The sequence below is a fragment of the Watersipora subatra genome, chromosome 11, assembly GCF_963576615.1.
Source record: "Watersipora subatra chromosome 11, tzWatSuba1.1, whole genome shotgun sequence".
Lineage (NCBI taxonomy): Eukaryota > Metazoa > Bryozoa > Gymnolaemata > Cheilostomatida > Watersiporidae > Watersipora > Watersipora subatra.
In genome coordinates, this window is record NC_088718.1 from 39,210,258 (window position 1) to 39,235,072 (window position 24,815).

A 24,815-nucleotide genomic window follows, 5' to 3' on the forward strand; every position below is an offset into this window, starting at 1 on the left:
TCAATCAACATTAACTAGTTCATGCAGCTAGTAGATGTAGTTCATTAACTGGTTTATGTAGTTAATGTATTTGTATAAAAACCCAGAAATTGACGGCAAAAGTCGAAGACTCAAATGAAAGGTCATATGCTAAGGCCATGTTATCCCTTGCTTCATAATACCATATGAAGAATGTACTAACTTTTGTAGCGTAGCTTGTGTAATGGCCTGCCAAAAGCATGACAAGACATTGTTCATATTCTTGTCAGTTACCATGCATGTCAGTTGGTTAGCTGTGTAATCTAGCAGTAAACAACTGATGGTGCTTTGTACCTGCCACAACTGAATGATAAAGTAACAGTTAAGCTAAAAGGAAATAAATCCAAGTATTTAATGTCAAAACAAAAAGGTTTTATAGCAATCATTCACTTAATAAAAGATAAATTGATAAAAAAGAGTGATCCGAATACTGCTATGCAGATCAATACAATTTAATCTACACATTTATATCACAAATCTACTTCACGCTCTACCTTTTAGCGAGTAAAAAACTTGGCATTACATTAGCAATTGATATGAGAGACCACTTGTACAGACAGTTATAGATGAAGGGTACTTGGAGTTGTGCCCACTATCAATACAAACCATCCATAGTTTAGATTCAATATTTTCTAAGCAAAGAACAAATAAGAATTACCCACTTCTTATCTATTGGTTGAGGATATGAATTACACAGACAAGTTACAAACGTAAATACATCATAGCTTGTGACTCATCAGAATATTTATCAAAAGTATTTTTTTAAATGATAATAGCTTATCAAACTTATTGAAAGCTACTTAAATGGTATAAAATCAAAAACCAAACAGTTTTTTTGCAATCTACTTCCCTCCTTTCAAATATTGCACACTCTGAAAAACATTAAGTATGTAATGAACTAGTTTCAAGCGGTAACTAGACTTCATAGTGTAATATAATTGTATGAATTATTTTATACTTGGCTTATACAAAATGCTATAATAAAATAATGTGCTTTTAAAGCATCATAAACTGACATTTTAAGAGGGCATGTTCAGTTCTCGGATAGGGTTTATAAAAAGCTTACAACCATGTCATGGACAATTTATGGGCCAGTTGACATTTTTTAATTCATTGGATTCAAGCCTGCTATTTAACTTACACAAGGTGATGTGTCACAACTCCTCACTTTAATCATTTGAATTTCACAAAACATACTTCTTATACTGTGATACTCAGAGAGTCTTCTAATGCATTAATACAATTATAGCATTTTTTTCATAATAAGTAACCAGACAAATCCCAAATTGTATTTCTGATAGATAAGACAAAATCCTTGAATGAGAATTATACCGGAATATTTTTTGATCAGGTTGCAGCAATGCGTGTCCTATCTGAGCACAAACAAGTTTCCCTCTTGATTTGGTTAGACCTTGCTCTAAGGCACAGCCCCCCCAGCAGTTCTAAGGCAGCTAAGACTCTAAGGTATCCTACCAACTCTTGTAGTTGCATTTGCTGTTGTCCTTGGTGTCGTTTTTGGTATTGTTGTCGTTGTTGTTGGTGTCGTCGTCGTTGTTGTTGTTCGTGTTGTTGTTCGTGTTGTTGTTCGTGTTGTTGTTCGTGTTGTTGTTCGTGTTGTTGTTCTTGTTGTTGTTGTTGGTGTTGTTGTTGGTGTTCTTGTAGGCATTATGGCTATAGTACTTGTTGAAGAGGTGGATGATGGCGTAAGTGTTGTTAAGGAAGCAGTTGCTGACCTGGTAGTACGTGACGTTGTTTCCCTGGGTGGCTGACGTGTAGGTCTCGTTGATCTACGTGGAGACCTGGTTGTACGAGGAGACCTGGTTGTACGTGGAGGCCTAGTTCTACGTGGAGACCTGGTTGTACGTGGAGGCCTGGTTCTACGTGGAGGCCTAGTTCTATGCGGAGGCCTGGTTCTACGTGGAGACCTGGTTGTACGTGAAGGCCTGGTTCTAGATGAAGGTCTGGTTGATCTTCTTGTAGGCGGAGGTAGTGTTGTTACTGGGATGCTTTCTTCAGTGCAGATTTCACCATTTACTCTATAAAGCTCAAATGGTGTGATAGCGCATGCAGGAAGGTTTGGAGGTCTTCTTACTTCTTGTGTTACATCTGAAATTGTTTGTTGATATGATGTGCACAGTATTTAAAATGACAGCAAATAAAATGAGTAAGTTCTAGAAAGATCCGAACAGACATTTTCATGACAAATAGCATTCGAAAAATTATGATTGTACTAAACTTCAGTTGGTAAAGAATAGTAAACAGCCACTAGGAAAGTACAAAACTGTGCAAACATTCTTTGTTATGATATCGATGCCAATTACCTACAATTAACAACTTTACTATTTAGTGAAATTGAAGTCGAAACCATCAACACAAGTTTATGGTATGATACCGAAAACCGCAAAAATGAAATCGGGACAGCGTGATTTTTTTTAGATAATGATCATGAAGTAAATGCTGCCAACTGTTAGAAAATGGCACCTATAAATGAATAGCACGAATGAAGAAAAATTCAGACGAATTTAACTCGTCGCTTACAAAGCCTTTTTTCATTTTTATGAAAACATGTACAAACACTATCTAAAACTATTTTGATATGAGCAAATGGGGTTAAAAGCAACACATTTACTATAAAAAGTGACAGGTAATTCATTGTTTTTTCATGATGCACATAATTCGCAAATTTGAGCCAATCTGCAAGTTATTCGCGTAATGGAAATGGCATGAAGCTAAGCAAGTTTTGCGATCCACAAAACTTTATCCGATCCATCATGCTTGCAAATCATGGAAACAGAACTTGCTAATCATGCGCATTAAAATATCGCTGCTATTCCATTTGAAACATTTCCACACTTCAGTCATTTTTATTTCAATTTGCACAGTCTCCAATGCCAAACTTTCCGAATGATTGCTGGCAATTGCTGCTAAGCTTAGCGTGACAAGACTGAGTAGCTATAATAGAGAGTCATTAATTAGGCTACTACTTGAACTATGGGGTCAAGCGCTGGCGTTAAATCCGCATCGGCAGGTATTCCTAGAAACGCTTGATTGCAAAGTAACTCAACTTGCGCACAGTTTCAAATGCAAATCATGAGAACTATGTGAGTCATGGAAACATAGTATATAGCCAAGCTAGCTAATTGATGCACTACACATAAAGAGTAGGCCTAACAAAAACAAAAAGAATAGTAGAAAAACTAGAGTGGACCAACAAGTACACGGGGCTGCTTGAGGGCAGCTGTTGACTGCACTCTACAGGTAACGTTTAACAAAAGATATACTTGTAAAATTTTACCTTCAACAACCCATGATTAGGCCTTGCAGTTAGTTATGAATAGCTTTTGACCCTGATGGCTTGCCTAGATAGACAAGCTCAGTCAAAAAAGCAAAGGTGCACAGAAAACAAAAACTCTAGAGAATATAATCTAAAAAAAATAAAAGAGCTTCTAAACTTTAAAATAGCAATCCTGTGATTCAAACAACTTTCAGATACAAACCAGGAATTGTCATCTCAAAGTTATAATCAACTACATTTCTATCCAGGTTTGAGAGTTCAGCGACTACCAGCTGGTATTCACTGCCATCTTTGTAGACAGCCAAGTAGCGATCTGAAATATAAGAGTCCTAGGGCTAAAAATAGCAACGATTATTTCTTAGTTACAGATCCTAAAATGTAACGGGATATGGGCAACATTGCACAAACCCAATTATATTAAATATTGTGGAATAGTTACAAAAACTTTTTATGTTTTGAACAGTACAAAATATCAATATTTATGCATAAAATTGTGCTTAGCAAAAGACTAATAGTAAAAAGGGTACAAAAACAAAGTACAAAGGCTAATAGTACAAAGGGTACAAAGACAAAGTAGAAAGACTAATAGTACAGAGGGTACAATGACAAAGTACTAAGATTAGTAGTACAAAAGGTACAAAGACAAAGTACAAATACTAATAGTACAAAGTGTACAAATACAAAGTAGAAAGACTAATAGTACAAATGTTACAGAGACAAAGTACAAAAACTAACGGGAACAGAACTGAAATCGAATTATGAGAAAAATATTTTGTTATGCTTGTAAAATCTATGTGACAGCAAAAAGTTACTGATTGTAAATCTTTTAAATGAACACATTGTACGCAAATGTGCATTGGTATGTGTACAAGTGTACGCAAAAATGTGTGAAAGTTTGCCTAAAAGTGTGTGCGGGTGTGTTTAATATGACTGTGTGTATAACTGTAGAATAATATAACTTGGAAGCATGTAAACTATAAAAGATCGAATATTTATATGACCATAAAATATAGCTTTCAAGTTGTCCAGTACTGTACTTATCAGCTACTATGTACTTTAAGAAGGGCCATATAAAAAGCCTTTGTAAGATTGTAAGATCTATATTAACTTCATGTATCTGAAAGTAGAAAGACTAATATCGCTACTACAAACATATCTATGAAATACCTGGATGTAGAGCAGAGACCAGCCTAACAGACCCATCTGGCTGATCAAGAACTTCAAAGAACCTTTCATCAACTACATTCTGATCACGTACATCAGCAGCATGAAGAATTGAACTCCTGTTCAAAGCCCTGTCTCTATAAAGCTGAAGGTTATAAAATATAATTATTAAAGTATACTATACTTCAATTACTTATGTATTATTCTAAGTATGTTATACTCAGTCATGTCTGCTTATTGAAATAATTTAACCAGCTTCCAGTGAAAATGTGATTGCGTCAAAAAGGTCGATTTAATGAAATTAAGATCAATAAAATGCTAAAACATTGGCTACAATTTTATGTCATTTTTGTCTTTGTAGACTAATCCTGTCCAGAGATATTTGGGTTTGAATGAGGCCGTCTTTAAAAGACTTAGATTTGAGCGGATGCTTTATTCGTGACACATAAATAAAGTATATACATTCACTGTCTACGGTCACATTCGTGAATGTAGACAGTGAACGTATATAGTGAACAGAGTACAGGAGCGATAAATATAAGATCTCTTTTTTAGCCAATCATCAGTACAAAAAAAATTGTTTGGACACTAATATTGACTAGTTCAGCAGTGCAGAAGAAGAGTTGAGGCCAGAAGATATTATGGAAAGTTGGTAGTGGACAACTAGAAGATGGTTGTTCCGTCTAAACTCTAAAGCAACAATCAGAACGCAGCTATTCAAGCAAACAATGGAAATATTTTTGTTTTAAAAACATTAACTTTTGTTTCTGCATCTAATAAAAGTATGGTTTGTTTATGTCACTTGTTCATAATTTGTTTCCAATTGACCACCACTATAGTGAACAGGTTGAAAAATAGAGCGCCATGGTGTTCAATTAGAGGTTTTACAACACATTCTTGTTTTGTCATGATTGGTTGCGACTCATTTCAACGTTATTGTACATGCCAAACTACCCCTGAATCTATTTGGGCAAACAGGAATGAAAAAAAATTGTTTTGTTAGTTATAATTAAAGCTACGATTATACAAAGTTTCCATTTTCTGTCTTTGATGAACATTCAGCGTGAACCAGGTTATACTAAATTTTAAACAGGTTATATAACCAGAAGGCATTTTACAACGACTATCTCTTTCTGTTTCTCTTAAGTACATGATTTGCAAGTTCATGATATTGTTTGTTGTTTATACCCATTGATATTGCCTTGTACATTAGTAGTTAAATAACACTTAAAATGGTTTTTGAATACTAGAGAAACTCTACAGAAAAGAACTGGGAATTGAAAATGCTTGTTCATAATAGAAACTGTTTATTTGACCACTCTTGTAACATAATTGATTTCCTAACCTGTATGTCACTACCACAAATACAGATGATAGGTCTTAGAACCCCATTTATTATATTGTAGGAATAGCTACAGTAAGTAGCAATGACACTAAATTGCCTTGTCATATTCAACACCCCTACGCATCCACAATATCAAGAGAGCAACGGGTCTTCATTTTGCTTAAAAGATGGTTTGTAAAGGCATACAAAAGGTTTGTGAGAGAAGCCATATGGTTTTGCCCTTGGCAGCAAAAATTCACCTACTCAAAGCAGTTGTGATTTTGTTAAAGGTTGACTTGCAATAAAATTCACATTACAGTTATTTGGTATCAAAAGATTCACCATGTCTTACTCTGTTGTGTTGTAGGTGTCAAATATGTGGAAATGTGATTACAAGCTCTTAAAAGCTCAAAAACGAACAGAAAATCGCAGCCACACGGGACCTCTGATAAGTATGACCATTCAACGAGGTCAGTCACTTTTTAATTTGGTCCATAGCCAGTGAACATTGCTCAAACTATCTTAGGTTCGTATAATGTAAGCTATTTCTTTCCCTCTATTTTATAGTAAATTTGTCAGATAAAATTATCTTATATTATGCATTACTAAAAATAAAAGTTCTGCTCATTTATTATTATCATGTTGCTTTTTATTGTGATCATTCTTTTTGGGAAATATGTAAAGATTTTTAATTTTGAAGTAATTTTGTGATAAAAAATATGCAATATGCAATGAAAAGTGATTGCAATCTTAATTACAAATCAATCAAAATGAGCTGAATATGGAGTTAAATAATAAATTACAATTAAGCATTATAATTATCCTTTCATTTTCTTTAATGGTTTTTTTTAAACAAGCCTCAGGAGATACAGAAATGATTAGAATTTTATAAATCACTCAATCGATATTTCTAATATCTATATATATATTTCTCAAAGTATGTCTGTCTGTATGCATTCCGGCTATAGATCTTAAAATCTTAGAATGAAGAATTAGCATTGAAGAAGATTTGATCTCAGACCCTCTCGTTTGCAAGTCCGGCGCCATACCATTTAGGCCACAGAGATCGATTTAGCCAGCTGATATATGTCGCTATATGGGAGCAAATACCCAACGGTTTTGCGTATAACACAGGGTCATAGCATAACGTCACAAAAAGCTGTTGGCTCTCATTATTAAGCGTAATAAAATCTTTCATTGGCAATGTACCAGGTTAATAGCAAGTGGGGAAGGCAATTTTCATTACTTTTCATTGTTTAAAAGCTGATTTTTATTACCCAGGCAATGCCAGGTAGCACAGGTAGTCTATGATATAATATACCCAATAGGCCACAGTGAATGAGCTGATAGCTTGCCAATATAAGTAGCTATATGAGAGCACATAGCCAACAGCTTTGCATACCACACAGGGTAATTGCATAAGTAAGTGATTGTCATTAGTTTGCTCACTAAAAGTTTCATTTGGCAATCTGCCAGGCTAATAGCAATTGGTAGACAACTCTCATTACTTCTCATTGTTTATAAGCTGAATTTTAATACTTGGGCAATGCCCGGTTGCACAGCTAGTCTAGGATATACAGGTAATACAAAACAACAGACTCCGCTGGTATACATGACCATTCAACACTAAAGTCCAAGCATTGTTTATCTGTACTTACCCTCAGACCAACTCTGCTATATCTGAAAGATGCTTGCCTCTTTTGTCGATGAGCTGAAGGAATGCGTATCACTAAATCCCTGGTGAGGTCTAGGGCTATGTATCTCTATATATCAGAAATGTTACTTTGACAAAAAAAAGATGACAACTGTCTGCACATGTCAAACATCACATACAACACTTTCTGCACCATTAGTTGTTATACTTTTGTGGAATTTTAGTAAGATTCACCCTAACACATCCGTAGTGACAAAACTTCCACTAAATAAATTGTGACCCGCGATATTTTAGTGTTTATAAATTATGAAATTTTGGAAATAGTTCTAGTACAACTGCTACATGACTACTACCAAAGGCTGGTACACCTTATATCACAGTATATCGACAGCAATCCCACAATTCATCTGTGATCATCTGTGATAACACAGCTCACACAATCACTAACACATCTACGTTTACATCAGCAAATAGCCTGCAGCATATCATTTTCACTATGCAATGCAATCGCTAAAATGACGACATGCCGGTCCCACAGCAACTATCATGAAGGGAAATATAAATCAAGCTATCTGCGACAGCCAACAACCATTTCCGAAAGGGTACACATTGCACAGGCTGTCGCAGATGAACTGCAAAATATGAAGAACGTTTGAGAGCTGCATTGTTTGCCAATACATCTGTGTTGCCTTGATGATGCCAATAGTCTACAACGCACTTAGTTTACCAATAATAGCCGGAAGGACAAACCCAACATAGTGCGATACAATGTGTATTAGCTTTTAGCATTAACATTAGGAGACAATTCGTAGCTAGACCAACTACTGAGATCAAAGTTAGCAATAACCTCATTTTCACTTATGAAGCGAATAGTTTAGATTGACATGTGGGAGTTGTGCTCTCCATATGTCAGTGTAAATAAATTAAATGCATAATTGCATTTAAAAACAAACTACCTTAACGCTTGCACCTAACTGTGTCGTTTTATTCGAGAAAATATTTTTAGAAATAAAATCATCCGCAAAAAACCTTTATAACATACATGTACCTTCTCTGAGACTATATGCCAAGTTGATAATTTATTAATGCAAGGCTTAGAGCTATTAGAGTTACCTGTTCGCCTTCTCTCCGTAAAACAACAGCTTTTCCAATAATAAAGCGGCCATTTCTCCTGACTCCTTTGTACAGTCTATATAGTAGCACTTCAAATCTGAGACCTACACAAAACGTAGAATGATTAGTATAAGTAAAATATTGCACATGATTATTCTAAGTGTCACTGTTTCTTACACTTATCTTAAAAATTGAATGTGAAAATCTTCTTTGTTATGATAGATGGCAGTTCCTATATTATGACCTTTAACTAAATTGCTTGACCTACTGCCTATTAGTATACTAGATACGATTTAGTACAGTAGACGCTCCTATAACAAAAATCCCAGATATTGTAATGAATTTATGTGAAATTTTTGCTTCGGACTATGTAAACAATTACATACAATGTAGTGTCAAGTCGGGTGAGTTCTCAAATTTTATTTGAATGGTAACTGATTTTGCCGCACTTGCGAGAAAGAATGACGCGTGTATTATAGCATGGTATCTATTATATATACAACTTCTACAACATTCTAGTTCATCATGATAGATCGTCAGATGTGTCCACAAAACAGACAATAGGGTAGCTGTGCAAATGTACATAAATACCTAAAAGCAATCATTTGATGCAGGTGTGACAGCGTCGGTCTACCAATCCAACTGAATGTCAGGATTTGCAGTATTGTCTAAAGTTTTCTTTTATCCTAACCTTGACCCCCAAGTACAGCTAAATGACGAACAGGTAAAACTGCTCTTTTAGTAATAAAAATTTTTTTTTGCTTTATTGTAGACATACAAAATATTTGTTAGTAGTTTTACTTTGCAGAATGGACTTTGCTGTTTAGAAAAAACCAACAAATGTAAACGAACACCAAAAATCTGCGCTTCCCATCAACTTATTGTAAAATTACTGTAGCCATGGTCTGTAAAACCAGTAAAATTGATCAGGAAAAGAAAAGTTGTCATTGCAAACCAATAATACTGTAGTTACGATGCAGCCAACAAATTGAAAAGTTAAGTCTAGTTTTTTCCTTTGTTATGGCCAAATGGGTGAGTTTGGAAAGATCTTGGAACGGATTAAGCAATTTACATGTATTTTACTGTTGGTATAACGCAAAATCCTTATAAAATAAACGTTTCTGGAATGGATTATTTATGTTGTAGGAGCGCCTAGTGTGTTGACAACAAAAAGTACGCAATAATAAAATTAAGTTAAAATAACAGAGACCTTATCTTTCACAATATAGCAAAATTGGATAAGCCAGATGTACAGTGCAAACCTAAATGTACCGTACAATACCAGGTGTACACTGCAAACCCAGATGGCTATTTATCAGTTTTGCACAGCAGGACACTATTAAAGACGTACACATGTTTGCCTAATAGAAAAATTATTTGACGCATCTGCGCACCTTTTTAAAGGTGCCTATGCACGTAAACATTTACATTACGTGGCACCAAATACTAAAGCAGTTCAGCCTAGGCCTTCATCTTTTCTGATTCTGCAGAAATTTTGAATAATACTTAGTCTGCTGGTTTTTAGCTGTTGTCCATCTTTTGAAAGGCCAGCACTGTGACTTCTCCTAACTAGTAATTGCCTCCTTGTACTACAAAGGTGGGATAACTCCAACCTGTCTTAACAAGCGCGAAGTGATGCCACTTGTGGTAGTTGCCATACCAATGTTTGACAAAGTTAAAAATTTTAGACAATCCCTCTCTATGACAAAATGCAGCTAAGCTTTTCTATCCGCATCTTCTCTTTAGAACTTATAAAAACTTTTTTCTAAGCTATCTGGTAGCAATCTGCAAAATAATTTAGTAATATTGACTGATTACTCTGAAGACTTATTGTTAGTGAAAGTCTGACTCAAAACTACCGGAAAAAGATTAAGAGTTAACCAACCTCTGCATCTCAGGTAATTTGTTAGTTACACATTTATAGAGCTACGAGGCAATAGGATTAGCTTCTGAAGTTTTTGTTATAATTTACTCTTTCATTACCAAGAGCCGCATAGTACAGCCCAACAAAGCGTTTGTCGATGGCCATGAGCTGCATGGTGTGGCTTTAGAAAGCATCGTACAACGCATTTCTGATTAGTGAGTAGTTAATTAATTAGCCTATCATATCTGTACTTAAACAAAAGAAAGCAATTGTCTCCATACATTAAGCTAATAGAAAGTATGTTTACAATCCACACTGAGTGTAATTTGGCTTTACAAAAACTGTAATTTTATTGCAATTTCTTTGTAGCAATGGTCAGTCGTGTCAGACGCATTACAGCTACAAAGGTTTCACTGATTTTAGATCTATAGACTAGGTAATTTTTATTGTACAATAATACTACTGGGAGAGATTATTTAATTTTTTTCCGTAATAATAATGTTGTAAGTTGTAATAAAATTGCTAAATCATCCAACTCGAACACGGTCGTAGTGAAAATGACCAAAAAAGTGTTTGAACTCATTCTGCAAAACATTTTTTGAATTTTTTATGGCATCAGCTGGTGTAAAATCTTATACTGATTAATTTGGTATCAAAATACTTTTTATAGATCACGTAGTTTGGAATTTATGACAGTTTATACATGGCCTTATCAAATATTCGGTTTTACCAAATATGTAATTATGTCCTGGTAAAGATATTAACTTGGTAGAGAGTTAACAGGTCGTGCTCCTATCGAAACTAATTTTTAAGTTTTTGTTCAGGTAAAGAGTGATAATCGAAGCAGACTTGATGATATAGACTTCACAACTTTCTAACGTGCTCATTATTTACATGCGTCTGCAACATGTGGAACAGAAAGTTAAAAATAACAGGTATTGGGGTATTATAACTGGTGATAAGGGATTATTTGGTATAGAAGTAAAATTATTTTAATGACACGCAAACAGTTTGTAGATATGCGAGTTGGCTTACTGAGTCTATTGTTACGAAGATAAAATATTCTACCAATAAACTGCAACATCAACAGGATAAGCTTTCTGATTGGTCTAACGTATTTCCTTGTAGCACTGATTGCGTTCACTAACCTTAAGATCAGAGCTCTTAATATAACAAATATATGGAAATATCTGCATACTCTTGTTCATGTTCGTAAACATGATTAAGATAAGCTTTATTAATGAAATTTTTCCGTCTGCATATGCCATACCTCTTCCTGGTACTAGGAAATGCCATAAAATTCATTGCTCTTCTTATGAAACTAAAGCAGAGGAGATGTGGACACAACAGTGGTATGAGATTGAGATTAAAACACACAAGAATTTTGTGCAAGTTCTCTAGTGAGTTACTATGGCTTAAATACTGTCATACATATATTGGTATAAAAAGAGGATTTGCTGGTACGAAGAAAAGCTTTATATTAGCCTTTGCCACTCTCACACTGTGGAATAAAATCTAAACTAGAGCAAAAATAGCGACTGAGTTGCTTTAAAATAACACTTATTTAAGCAGCTTAGCATAAAAACTGTTACAGTCAAATTATTATTAATTATTTTTTCCACATTATCGCACATCAATCGGGACCTAGAAATGGCAAAGATGACATATTTTCACCTTCAGAGGGAAGGTTGACACTAGCATACAGAATGGCTTGAGCAGTATGTCATCGCTGAGTAACTGGAGTAGATAAAATTTAGGTAAAATACATAAAAATGATTCAGGCTGTGTAATATTTCTCTAACTAAAACCTCAACCACAGGTAAGCTAGGTAACGCCAGTTCTTTTGAATTCTGTATAAAGCTGGTACATGATTCACGCCATAAATCACACCTGTCAGACACCTGTCAGACACCTGTCACACACCTGTCAGACATCTGTCATACACCTGTCAGACACCTGTCAGACATCTGTCATACAGGCAAACCCCAAAAGAGATGAAGCATTTCAAGTGAGCCTAGTGAGTTGCTTCCTTTTGAATCAATGCTAATTAAAACCCATCAGGTACAAAATATCAATTGTTATACAACTTTCATTGAGATATAGCAAATTGCAAATATTGTCAAAGTTGAGTTGACTGTTTTTCACTCCTATGTTTATCCTAGATTAATCTAAAAGTCTCATCATCACCTGTAAAATGTCAGAATTTTTGTATGACTAAGATTCATAGCCAACTAGGTGTTATTTATTATATTTAGAGTTTAGCACTTTATCTGAAACATATTGAAATCGTAATTTGGACTTCAAATAAATATTACAAAAAAGTTTTCAAACCTACCCAAAACATAGTTTCTCTGACTAGCCTCGCCCTTTACCGTAATTGCCAATATATTGCTACATTTTTCAATGTAAATTTCGAAATTAACATTTGGGGAGCATTATATTTGGAGTATTATGGAACAATCACACCGCAGTATCTTTACATAGCCTCAGTACCATGGGAAAATTACACCAAAGTGTTTTTACATAGCGCCAGTACCATGGGACAGTCACATCACAGTATTTTTACACACCGTCAATACCATGTGATAGTCACAGCACATCATATCGTAAGTATCATGGTAGTCACACCACAGTATTTAATACATATCGTAAGTATCATGGTAGTCATACCACAGTATCTTTACACACCATCAATACCATAGGACAGTCACAGCCAAGCATCTTTACATACCATCAATTTCATGGAACAGTCAAACCACAGTATCTTTACATACCATTAGTATCACGGGACAGTTACACAACAGTATCTCTATATACCGTCAGTACCATTGGGACTGTCACATAACAGTATTTTTATATACCGTCAGTACCATTGGGACAGTCACACAACAGTATCTCTATATACCGTCAGTACCATTGGGACAGTCACATAACAGTATCTCTATATACCATCAGTACCATTGGGACAGTCACATAACAGTATTTTTATATACTGCATGAAGTAAAGCGTTTAAACATCTGAAAATAGATACAAATAATGAACACTCACTCGAGCGATTCCTGAATCTCTCCATAACGAGGAATCCTGAGTCTGTTGCAGCTAATGCCAATGGGGCCCTCTTGTGAACGCATCGATTGCGAGCTGTTCAAGTATAAATGTAAGTGAGCTGAATCTTTTTCTGCATTATAATGGACAAAATTTATTCCAAACTAGATTGTTGCAGTTTTGCATAAAATGATGGAAAATTGTTATCAGACAAAACACAATTGATCAAGTTTGAATAATTAAACTGGTCAGCTATCAATATATCAGTATATCGTAATACATCTAATTGAATGTCGTGGCGCTTTATTTTTCAACCCTTTTTCTATAGTGGCAGTCAATTGGAGGTGGCATTGTATTTTTTAAATGAATTTCAGAAAATAAATTTAGCTATTTTACAGGCAAAGCAAATGTCACCTATATTAAATTTTTCTCTTTTTCTGGTAGAGCGATATTGAACCTTTTGGCTGCAATAAATCTGCTAACTTACCTACAAATTGTCAAATATCTCTTAATCAATATGCATTGAGAAGCTGAAAAATATCTCTACCATTTGATATCTATTTCTTGCAATTAACAATTATTAAGCCATTAACCATAATGAATTGCAATTAAGCCACTGTCCTGCTTTGTAATTTGTTCGAGCTTTCAATTTTTATTTCGTTCTAAATTTAAAAGCATATTTTTATTTTATACCTATATTTACCAATGATGCATAAAAGCTCCTTGCATTCATTGATACGTATGTTTGCTACAGTTTGCAGCCAAAACTAGCTTTTTATGTGAAATAGAAGAAGAGTTATGAGCGTCGATCAATTGTAAAATCAAATTGCCACAATGATACTAGTAAATAATATGCTATAAATCTGCAAATTTATAAGTTATATAATTATAATCTATCAAATACTACAAATACATATTCATGAACAAGTGACATAAATGAACCATACCTATATTATAAGTAGAAACAAAAATTAATGTCTTTAAAACTAAAATATTTGCATCGTTTGCTCGAATAGCTGCGTTCTGATTGCTACTGTCGATGGAACAAACATTTTCTGGTTGTTTAATACCTTTCACAATGTTTTTTGACCTTAAATCTTTTTCTGCACTCCATAACTAGTCGATATTAGCGTCCAAACAATTTTTTCGAAAAGCAAAACCTTTATACAAAGGTTTTGCTAAATCGTAACAATTGTGCCAACGCAAATTTAAATCATTTTTACACACAAGTACTTCGGAGTATCAAGAGGTACCTTTCAAAATAAACAAGGAACTTCTATTGGCTTGAAACAGTTATTAATTATTTCTATGGTGTTGCTGTGAAAGTTTTAGCAAAAAACAAGCTAAAAGCATTGGAGTGTGACAACGAGAGAATTGATTGTTATTGATTTAAACAATTCATTCTTAATACGATTTTATGAACACTTTTTTACTGATTCCTTGATATTATTATTATTATGGGTTCATAAAAATCAAAGATTGTCAACGTGGTGTTCAAATAGAGGTGGCGTTCAAATAGAGGTGGTGCTCTAATAGAGGCTTTATGTTAAACATCCAGTATTTAATGTTGTGTCATTATGTTTCAGTGCAACAATTTTAAACCAACTGTTACTGATAGGCAAACACTTAAATTATGCTATTAAAGATTGTTACTTAACCGACATTACTTGAGCAAAAGATTGATGACTTACTGATGAAAAACATTTCAGACTTACTGGAACTATCGTCAAGGGGAGCTCCGTGTACGCTTACTAGAGGACCTCGAGATCTTCTTGTATTCAAAGAAACATGCAAGTTTAGAAGGTCATTACGCACACAGAAATGTCCTCTTCCTGCAATAGTACCAAACTGCATAGGAAGATGCTAATTTGATACGTGCATTACGACTGCTAAAAGCATACGAGTTAAAAGCTGAGTAGTATTATAGCTACAAATACTGATGAAGTGGATTGCTTATACTGAAGGGGTTGCACTATAAAGGCTGAAGGGAGCAGAGTGCTTGTTAATCTCTTATGGAAGAAATGTTTCAAAATGGGCTGTTGGAGGGCCTCTCAATGCTAAGACTCTTGGCCAGAGTGGTGGCAGATGTAATGTTAGTGAATACGCAGGTGTTGTCTGTAACTCCCAGGTTTAGCTTTCAGATATAAATTTCAAGTAAAGCATATGTACATCATTGTGACTCATAATTGAGTAGTGTGAATGGAGAAAGCAAATTAGATTCTCTCCATTTCTAAAAACGCCAAGCACAATTTAGTCAGGTAGTATTACAATTTGGCAATGGTAAGAGGCTCTGTTGACTCTTAAACAAATTAAATGTACAAATGGTGACCCTACCAGAGATCAGAAAACTGCTCTATTGCAAGAGAAAAGGAGAAATGGAACAGATGCTTCAATTGCAACATAGACAAACCCTGACAGCTAGTAGATACCCAATATGAGCAAAGCCTGACAGAACATGGCATACATTGACCACCAGGATAGAAGGAAAGCACAAACTAAAGAAGGCTGCAGTGCATGAATTACACTAGTCTTGTTTCTGGGTAGAGCGATTATTATTCCTTGCAATGCTGAGAAACTCTTGTACTACTTTTCTTGCGATATTGGCTTTGATAAAATGTTCTGTATAGAGAGACCATCAACGGTTTGACTTATGCTGAGCAATTTCAGCTGAAATTTTGCAGCCAACCAAAGTCAGAAGAAACACATGCACCAAGACTATGGAGTGCCATTTGTAAAATTTTGTGATATCCACAATATAAAAACTTTTTTAGTATATAAGTTTACATGTTTAATATGTGAAGATTCATGTTTAGTATGCTAACTTACATATTTAGTATGCCAACTTACATGTTTAGTATGTGAAAATTCGTGTTTAGTATGTCAGTTCACATGTTTTATATGGCAAGATTCATGTTTAGTATGCTAATTTTCATGTTTAGTATGTGAAGATTGGTGTTTAGTATGTCGAAATTCATGTTTGGTATGCTAACTTTAATGTTTTGTATTGCGAAATGCGCATGCTCGCTATTCCGCTGCGATCCTGTTTGATATGCCAATACGCATGTTTGTTACTCAACTTTTATTTTATATGCGATCTCCTTTTTATTACATTTCGAAGAAATGCTCCTAAGTCAATCGCGCCCTGTTTTACACGTAGCCCGTGGCCCATCGATAAATAGTTGGCAAACTTGGAGAATTCCTCAATAACTATCTAACTTTTAATAACATCTAATAACTAACTTCCTCAATATATTATAAAAAAAGGTCGTTGAAGAACTCTACGTCGTTGTTACTACAAAACAGAACAGTAACCTACAATACTCACTTGCTGTGATAAAAAATCACATATATAGAAAGTTGAGTCTTAATAGAATCTTGACTCTTACATTTTTTCAAAGTCAAGCAACTTTTGAATTTGAAAGAATTTTCTATTAAACGAGTGTGGCAAAGCTAGCTTCGGATGTACGCAAGTGAGGAAATCTCGCTAAAGTGTCTTCGCTCCCCAGGGTTATTGATCGAAATTCTCCACGTTTGCCAACTATTTATCGATGGGCCGCGGGCTACGTGTAAAACAGGGCGCGATTGACTTAGGACCATTTCTTCGAAATGTAATAAAAAGGAGATCGCATATAAAATAAAAGTTGAATAACAAACATGCGTATTGGCATATCAAACAGGATCGCAGCGGAATAGCGAACATGCGCATTTCGCAATACAAAACATTAAAGTTAGCATACCAAACATGAATTTCGACATACTAAACACCAATCTTCACATACTAAACATGAAAATTAGCATACTAAACATGAATCTTGCCATATAAAACATGTGAACTGACATACTAAACACGAATTTTCCCATACTAAACATGTAAGTTGACATACTAAATATGTAAGTTAGCATACTAAACATGAATTTTCACATATTAAACATGTGGACTTATATACTAAAAAAGTTTTTATATTGTGGATATCACAAAATTTTACAAATGGCACTCCATACCAAGACAAACATCTATTCCGTATAAATACGAAAGTCGCTGCTGCCCCAAAGCAGAAGGCAATCGCCTGAATGCAAAAGCAAGTCAAAGGTTTTCTACAGGTCATTGCTTAATATCACTTCTTAGGAATAGAAACCTTTTGACATATACATGTAGAAAACCACGAATTAAAACAGGAACATTCTCAAATCCTTGGCACTCCTTTATATATTACTCCTCAAGGTAATTACATGCCCAGAAACTCCCTAGCAGAACTCTGAATATAAAATAGGAGGAAATCATTTTGAGGCAGTCATATATGCATTGATTGCAGATTCTATTACATTTTATAGTAAAGTATTACATGTATTAGGTAACTGTAATATATCCTGGTATGATATTACAAAATATTTGACTCTTTAGAAACCACTAAGGTCAAGGTAACCTGATACCTACATCGCTTGAGCAGAATATAACATAAGCCGCACAACATTCGCAAACCTTTAGCCATACATCAATTATTCTCTTTACAGATATTTATAGATTAATATAAATACGTATTAGAATTTATAAGAAGTTAGTCCTGTATCACTAATTAGAAGGAATAATTTGGAACCGCATATAGATAATAGATAAAAGTCTTTTTGGTACAACAGTATGTACTATGTAATAATCACTTGATAATACAAAGGTTTTATGTGAATAGACTGCAGAATGCAGACAGGGGCACGCAACTTTCAAACAATAAACTGATTGAGATTGCAGTAGATGATCCGACAGCGTAAATTATCTGTTTTAAGAACTCTTACCTTACAGGGATTCAAACCAGAAAATATATATAAATTGCTCAATCCATTACATGATTATCCCAAACACCATCTGGCCCTTTAAATAGGAAACAAAATTTAAATTAATTTTTTAGTTTAATGACTTTAGAGTAACTGGTATTATTGGTTTGTATCACCAACTTTTTTCTTTTTTCCTTTCACTTGTTTTAGAGTTCATGATTATGGTAAAAGGAAGTGCACACATTCGATGTCATCTTCAATCAACCTTTTTACCTTTTTTTAGAGAGCAAGATATTACGTGTTTAAAACAAAGTAAAACAAATGTAAAAGCGGCGTCTGTCTATCTGTCTATTTTCTTAAGTCAGGAACTTTTTACGTAATACAAAGCAAAACCTGTTCATAATTTTTTACGTTAAGTTGAATTTATGTAAACGGAAGTTTACCATTTAGGTACATCTACTGCACTGGTATTATAGTGTAAAGCGTCTGACCTACATATTGCAACTGCAAGATAAAAGAAGATTTCTTTCCTTGGTTTCGATCAAAATCAATGAAAAACACAAAATTATTTGGCTGAAATTTAAAGACTTGTCAAGAGCTGTGCATGCACACCAAAATCATCGACGAAACGCTTTTAATTGTTTGAACAAATTATTAGCAAACGCAGTTTTAGCAGCGTTCGCGATTAATGTATGCTCACGTCATAATACACGTCATGCGACACACAATAAAAGTACTAGCGCGATTTTAGGCAAATTTTTAATTTGAGGAACCAAGAAAATAACTTTTCAGATCGGTTATCACATTGTCATTTAGAGTGATCATCGTATTTGTTTATAATTTTGTGCGCATTTTGTCGGTTTCAAATACGAGTAATAATAATGTATTTGCAAGTAATAATCATTTTAATGAGCACCTTTCAAAGTGATGTCAACATGATTGTTACTCACAAAACATGATACCAAAAAAATTATTGTTTTAGATTATTATAGCGACGGCATAATAATTAAAGCATTTTCTTTAATGATTTTGCTACAATAATTTAAACAGACGCTATTACCAAAAACCTTCTTCCTATAGCTATCTGATCGTCTTCCCCATTATTAGCGATGAACTGGGCAGCACAAAATAATTGGTAAACTTCCTAAAAACATCAATGATAAATTGTGTCAGAAACAGTTGACAAAATGTAGGTCTGGACTCCCTAAAAATATATCAGCTAAATTTATCTGACCCTGCAAATAAAAATGGCAAAATAGCACTCTCGGTCCAAACTTGTTCTAGTGTGAATGGGAAAAACTGAGGCCATAACTCTCATAAAGTTGCATTGTTCAGAAATCAGCCACAAAAGCTTGGTTTGCAAATCAGCTGGTATGAACATAGCTTTACACTTTCTATGAAAACTAGTTATTTACTTACTCCCACTTCTATTTCGTATATCGCTTTTGATTGTAGTTGTTGGTATTCCAGCTGCACTGACAGCCCGCTTCCTTCTCTTTGCACTGGTGTCTAGCACAAGTGTCACATATGGCATAGTTATCCATGGAAACTGGTTGCTGGCAAATCCAAGGTCATTGCTGCTGCCTTGATTTATAAACCTTGTACCAAGCACTGCTGAGCCTGTCAATTATACACATGCAAAATGATGATACCATCCAACCTGTAATGACTGAACTACCTTAGACGCTCCTACAATGTAAATAATCCGTTCCAGGAACGTTTATGTTAGAGAATTTATGTTATAAAAACAGTAAAATACATGTTAATTGCCTAATCTAACAGCTGCAAAATAAACTAGCATTCAAATTGAATTTAAAAACTTGCTCGACTTGACACTTTGCATTATGTAGAATTTCTTACGTTGTAGGAAGCAAAAACTTCATATAAATTTTTTACACTATTTGGAATGTACGTTTTAGGAGGTATACGTTATAGGAGCGTTTAATGTATTATGGTATCTGTGCTAGCGCAAGCACATTTTGAATGCTTATAGCTTTAGTATCAAAGATAAATTTCTCACAAACTGTAATGGTAGCAGACGTTACTACAAAAAAACGAATGCATTTCAAAAATTGGTTCACTTTCTAGGAAACTCTTTTCACTTCCTACAACCTTCTGCGCTGACCAAAGGGCAGCTGCAGCATTATGATTTAGCTGGTTCACATTATATCGCTGTATCTCAGCATTGATGCCATAATACTTTGGTGATCGGCGATGATAACAGTGATCACACTATCACAAACCCTTATGCATTTGCATCAGCAAATACTTCGTGACGTAGTGTTCTAATTTTTCATAGTAATTTTTCCAAAGAAACTTTTTTGTTTTTGCGTGCTTGAGTCTAATGCTAGACCCGCGGCGACCATCATAAACGGAAACAAGTAAATCATGCTATCCAAAACCGCCAATTACTATCACTGAAATGGCTCAAATTATACAGGCTGTTGTCATTGCTTGGCAAAATAGCGAGAAAATTTGTCAGCTGCAAACTGTCCTGCACATTCGCGTTGCTTCGTAGATGTTATTTGCCCCAGTTCAAGTAGTCGACGATGAATGCCAAAAGAAAACACCGACATACGGGGATATAGCGCGAACCAGCCTTTAGTTGTAATCCGAAATGGGGCTACATCAACGGCAGCACAGCTTTTATACTGCTCAACTTTCTTGCTTTGTGGCATCAATAGTGGTAACTCTATGTACTAGAGCCCTATTACTTCCACCACTTCTCTAGCAATTACTTAGAGCCTAGCTAACATTTACCTATACAAAAGTTATCTTCCTTAACTATATGGCAGGCGAAGGCCTTCTAGAGCTGCAAGGCAGCTTATACTAAATTGCTCTAAGCAAATCCAGATATTGAATCATTTTGAATCAGACTGACAAGCAAACAAACTAAACTCTGCTACCAGAGTGAGATTTAGGATTGAACACTCGTGACACATAAAATAAACCGTAAATAAACAAAATGCACTATTTACAAAGATGGGGGAAACAAGGCAAAAAATGGATGAATTGTATTACACTAAAATGGCTGATGTGTTCCACTAAAATAAACTTTGATTAGAATGGTTTACAATGAGAAATTCTTACTCAACTTACTAATAGTAAAAGTAAAGAATGCTATAAAACTGATGGAATATTTAAAGAGACATCCAACTTCAGCAAGTCTCATGATAATTATTACATGCTTCTTTCAACATTTAGCAGTATTCGAATACTAGCTGTGCTACCCGGCGTTGTCCGGGTAATAAAAAAGTCTTGACAGAACATTGATTTGTATTTAACATATAACAACACTATACCATTCTAACTTTCAAACTAAATATCACGAGAGAAGTGTTTTGTAAAAAAAAAACAGCTGTAAAGGTTTTAAAACTTTGTCAAACAACTGTAACTTTCAAGCTATTAGCCTGGCACATTGCCAATGGAAAATTGCAGTAAGCTGCTAGGCTTCTAATGACGGTACTCCATGACATTGCGTCAGCATTGTTGTCCAGCTGCAGTTAGTCTAACTATAGCTATAGCCGGAATGCAGACAAACATACGACATACACACGGACATACTTTGAGAAATATATATATATAGATAAAGATAATAATTTGAATAGTCTTTTAACAAAAATGTATGAAACCTCATTGTTAGAAAGAAATATGCTGTACATTTAAACCATCAGCATTTCTACACATCCATAATGAACAGGTAAACACACAAATCTGATTAGCTGTCAGTGAACAGATCTCGAGATGGGCTGTTATGTATTTGAAATGCTCCAACTACATGTACGTGAAGGTATGACGGATATGTATGAGAAGCTATATCAGTACTGACAGATTGAAACACACCCCACTCAAAGACAAGGTTTTGTGATTTTTCTGTTAAAAGGAAAGCATTGTTGCACACATGATGTTGTCAGTAAATCACCTTGTCAACAGCAAGTCTGTTTGAATTGTACCTGCATGTATGTTTAGGGATGAATTGATTACTATTAATAAGCTCTCTTAATTATCAGTTATAGAACACATGTAGTTGAATAACACATGCTATCAATACAACTCTTCTGATTAATGCTATACACTGAGTATTTTTTGCACGCGCCTGTGAAAAGCGAGCAAATATTCTTAAAAAATAGTAAATTTAAATTTTGAAAAGGTTGTGAATTCGTTCAAGCCACGAGGAGATAACTTCTTTAACATTTATTGTCAATTTCAAGGCGATCACCATTCTCGAAGTGATTGAAGGTTGCAAGGTGATTACCAATCACTACTTAATTTGAATGCCGTATCCAGTCATTATAAAACTTGATGCAGATATAAAACAGACATCAGAGCGGTAACAAGCATCACAACTCTTCAGAAGAGCAGGGAAATGAAAGTACAGTTTTCAAAACCATAGTATATATAGATACTAAAAATTTAGAGTATGTACTGTGAGTGTCATTAACGTAACAACAAAAATGCCATTGGCTACATTATGTTTAACACACCCAGCAATATATCAAAATGACCGAGTACCAGCTACAGTAAAATGAGGTGCTGAATATGTCTTAAATAAGTTACCTGTGGATAGATATCACTTTGCCTTGAACTTATCAGTTGACAAGTTCTATTACAGGCAAGTTTGTACATGAGAAGACGGTAGATAGCAATAGTATAGCATTGTGCAAACGCTGTCTGCATAGAACATACCAAGGCTGGTAAATTCCATAGAACCTCCTAGGTTGTCATAACGGAAAAGTCTTGCATCTGAAGAACTTGATGGAAACACAGCACCTGTCTAAAAACACAGCACCTGTCTAAAAACACGGCACCTGTCTAAAAAGATAGCACCTGTCTAAAAAGACAGCACCTGTCTAAAACACAGCACCTGTCTAAAAACACAGCACCTGTCTAAAAACACAGCACTTGTCTAAAAACACAGCACCTGTCTAGAAACACAGCACCTGTCTAAAAACACCGCAACTGTTTGAACCTGTCTAAAATATTATAAAGGACTTTGAAAAAAGAGCTGTTACTTATATCTGCTCGGTTTGATGGTAAAATAATAAGTAATTGCCAACTGTACCATTGTGCCAAATGTACTGAACTTTATTTTTAAATTTTTTGTCTCGTCGGTTTCTGGGGTCTTTCTTTGAAGACGCCCACAACCATTGCCAAAACTACCCATACAAAAATGTGTCCAGTAGGTATGGCATACCCAATTGCAAGAGGGTATGCCTCGCTTTATAGGTGTTGGACTTTTCGAAATCTGTTTACAATTTCTGCGGTGATCACGGCTTCCAGCATGCTAGCAATCAATGAATTATTTTCATTCAGTTTTTACAAGACTGAACAAGCATGCGCTTCACTTGCTATAGTTATCATCTATGGCATGTGGGCCTTATGCGCAGGCACCGAGAACATGCATAGTATAAGTTATACCTACCAAATGATAAATCATGCCAAAAATTTCATCAATCTTGGCTCCTGCTGGCAGTTTTTACAAAATGCGGAACTAGCGAAATTGAAGCACTCGCTGAGCTATTGTAGACAGCTATTTGTGAGAGTTCAAATGACGGCAGAAATTTTGGAATGATAATCTTTTTGAAAATTTTGCTTGCAGAAATTGAAAAATTATAACACCTTTGGGATTAAAATTTGTTTTCACATAACTATTAAATTTGTGTTGCCTTTCCACTGGTGGGCATACTTTTTGACAGGCATCTTCTAAGAAGGATTCACTTTTTGCTGTCGCTTAGACAAGCAGTGGTAAAATTCAATTGCATTTGATTAAAACTTACTGTACCAAAATAACTGACTAGCAATTAGTTTGCCTTTAAAAATAATAATATTTTATTATTATTTTTAAATTGAATAATCCATAAATAACAGTTCTATTTCATTTGAATTTGCTTTGGTGATGCACTTGCTTCAAACTTTATTTAAATTCACACTTTTTTGAATACGCTTCAAAATCTTAGCGGAACTTTCCTGTTTGTGAACTTGCTACAATGGAAAGGGAATTTGAGCTTTATTCAAGCTACACTTATATAATGACCAGGATACTATACACATACACTCCAGCCATACCACTCTAAGTCTTGTCCCATAAACTCACAATCCTGTCAGTAATTTAAACTTACTCTGAGACCAACGCTTCCTCCATCATCAAACAGAAAATATCTTGTTGACGGAAGGCTGAAGTGAGAATAGGTAAGCATTTGCTGAAAGCCAGCTCTGCAGTCTTCCAAACTTGTTGTGTGCCAGACTAAAACAGAGAGAGCTACATGCAAAAGTCATCTTTGCGCGGGTTAAAGTCTGCATATATTTCAGCACAAGCTTTAAAGGTTGACCTGCAACAAAATTCAAATTACAGTTCCTTGGTATCAAAAGGTTCACTATGCCTTACTCTTCTGTGTTGTAGATGCAAAATATGTGGAAATGTGATTACAAGCTCTTAAAAGCTCAAAAGCGAACATTTAATCGCAGTCATCACCAAATCGCTGTAGTTTAGAATCCTTTTCTAAAACGGCTCAAATGAGACCTAGCTGAACAAAATAAGATGGCTTCTGTTTACACTTTCATGCAACCTCA

General features: G+C 34.8%; 1 protein-coding gene across 1 annotated transcript in view; it reads right to left on the reverse strand.

The window, feature by feature from the left end:
• Positions 1-362: 362 nt before the first annotated feature.
• The window catches only part of LOC137408484 (uncharacterized), a 27,325-nt gene continuing 2,872 nt past the window's right edge, over positions 363-24,815 (reverse strand). Inside the window, exons 3-12 of the mRNA XM_068095028.1 lie at positions 24,365-24,489; positions 22,932-23,019; positions 19,665-19,865; positions 15,194-15,310; positions 13,482-13,574; positions 8,569-8,672; positions 7,460-7,564; positions 4,481-4,622; positions 3,516-3,626; positions 363-2,124 (exon numbers count right to left, since the gene is read on the reverse strand). Of these exons, the coding sequence (XP_067951129.1) occupies positions 1,478-2,124; positions 3,516-3,626; positions 4,481-4,622; positions 7,460-7,564; positions 8,569-8,672; positions 13,482-13,574; positions 15,194-15,310; positions 19,665-19,865; positions 22,932-23,019; positions 24,365-24,489 (1,733 nt within the window). The 3' untranslated portion in view covers positions 363-1,477. The remainder of the gene's footprint in view (positions 2,125-3,515; positions 3,627-4,480; positions 4,623-7,459; positions 7,565-8,568; positions 8,673-13,481; positions 13,575-15,193; positions 15,311-19,664; positions 19,866-22,931; positions 23,020-24,364; positions 24,490-24,815) is intronic.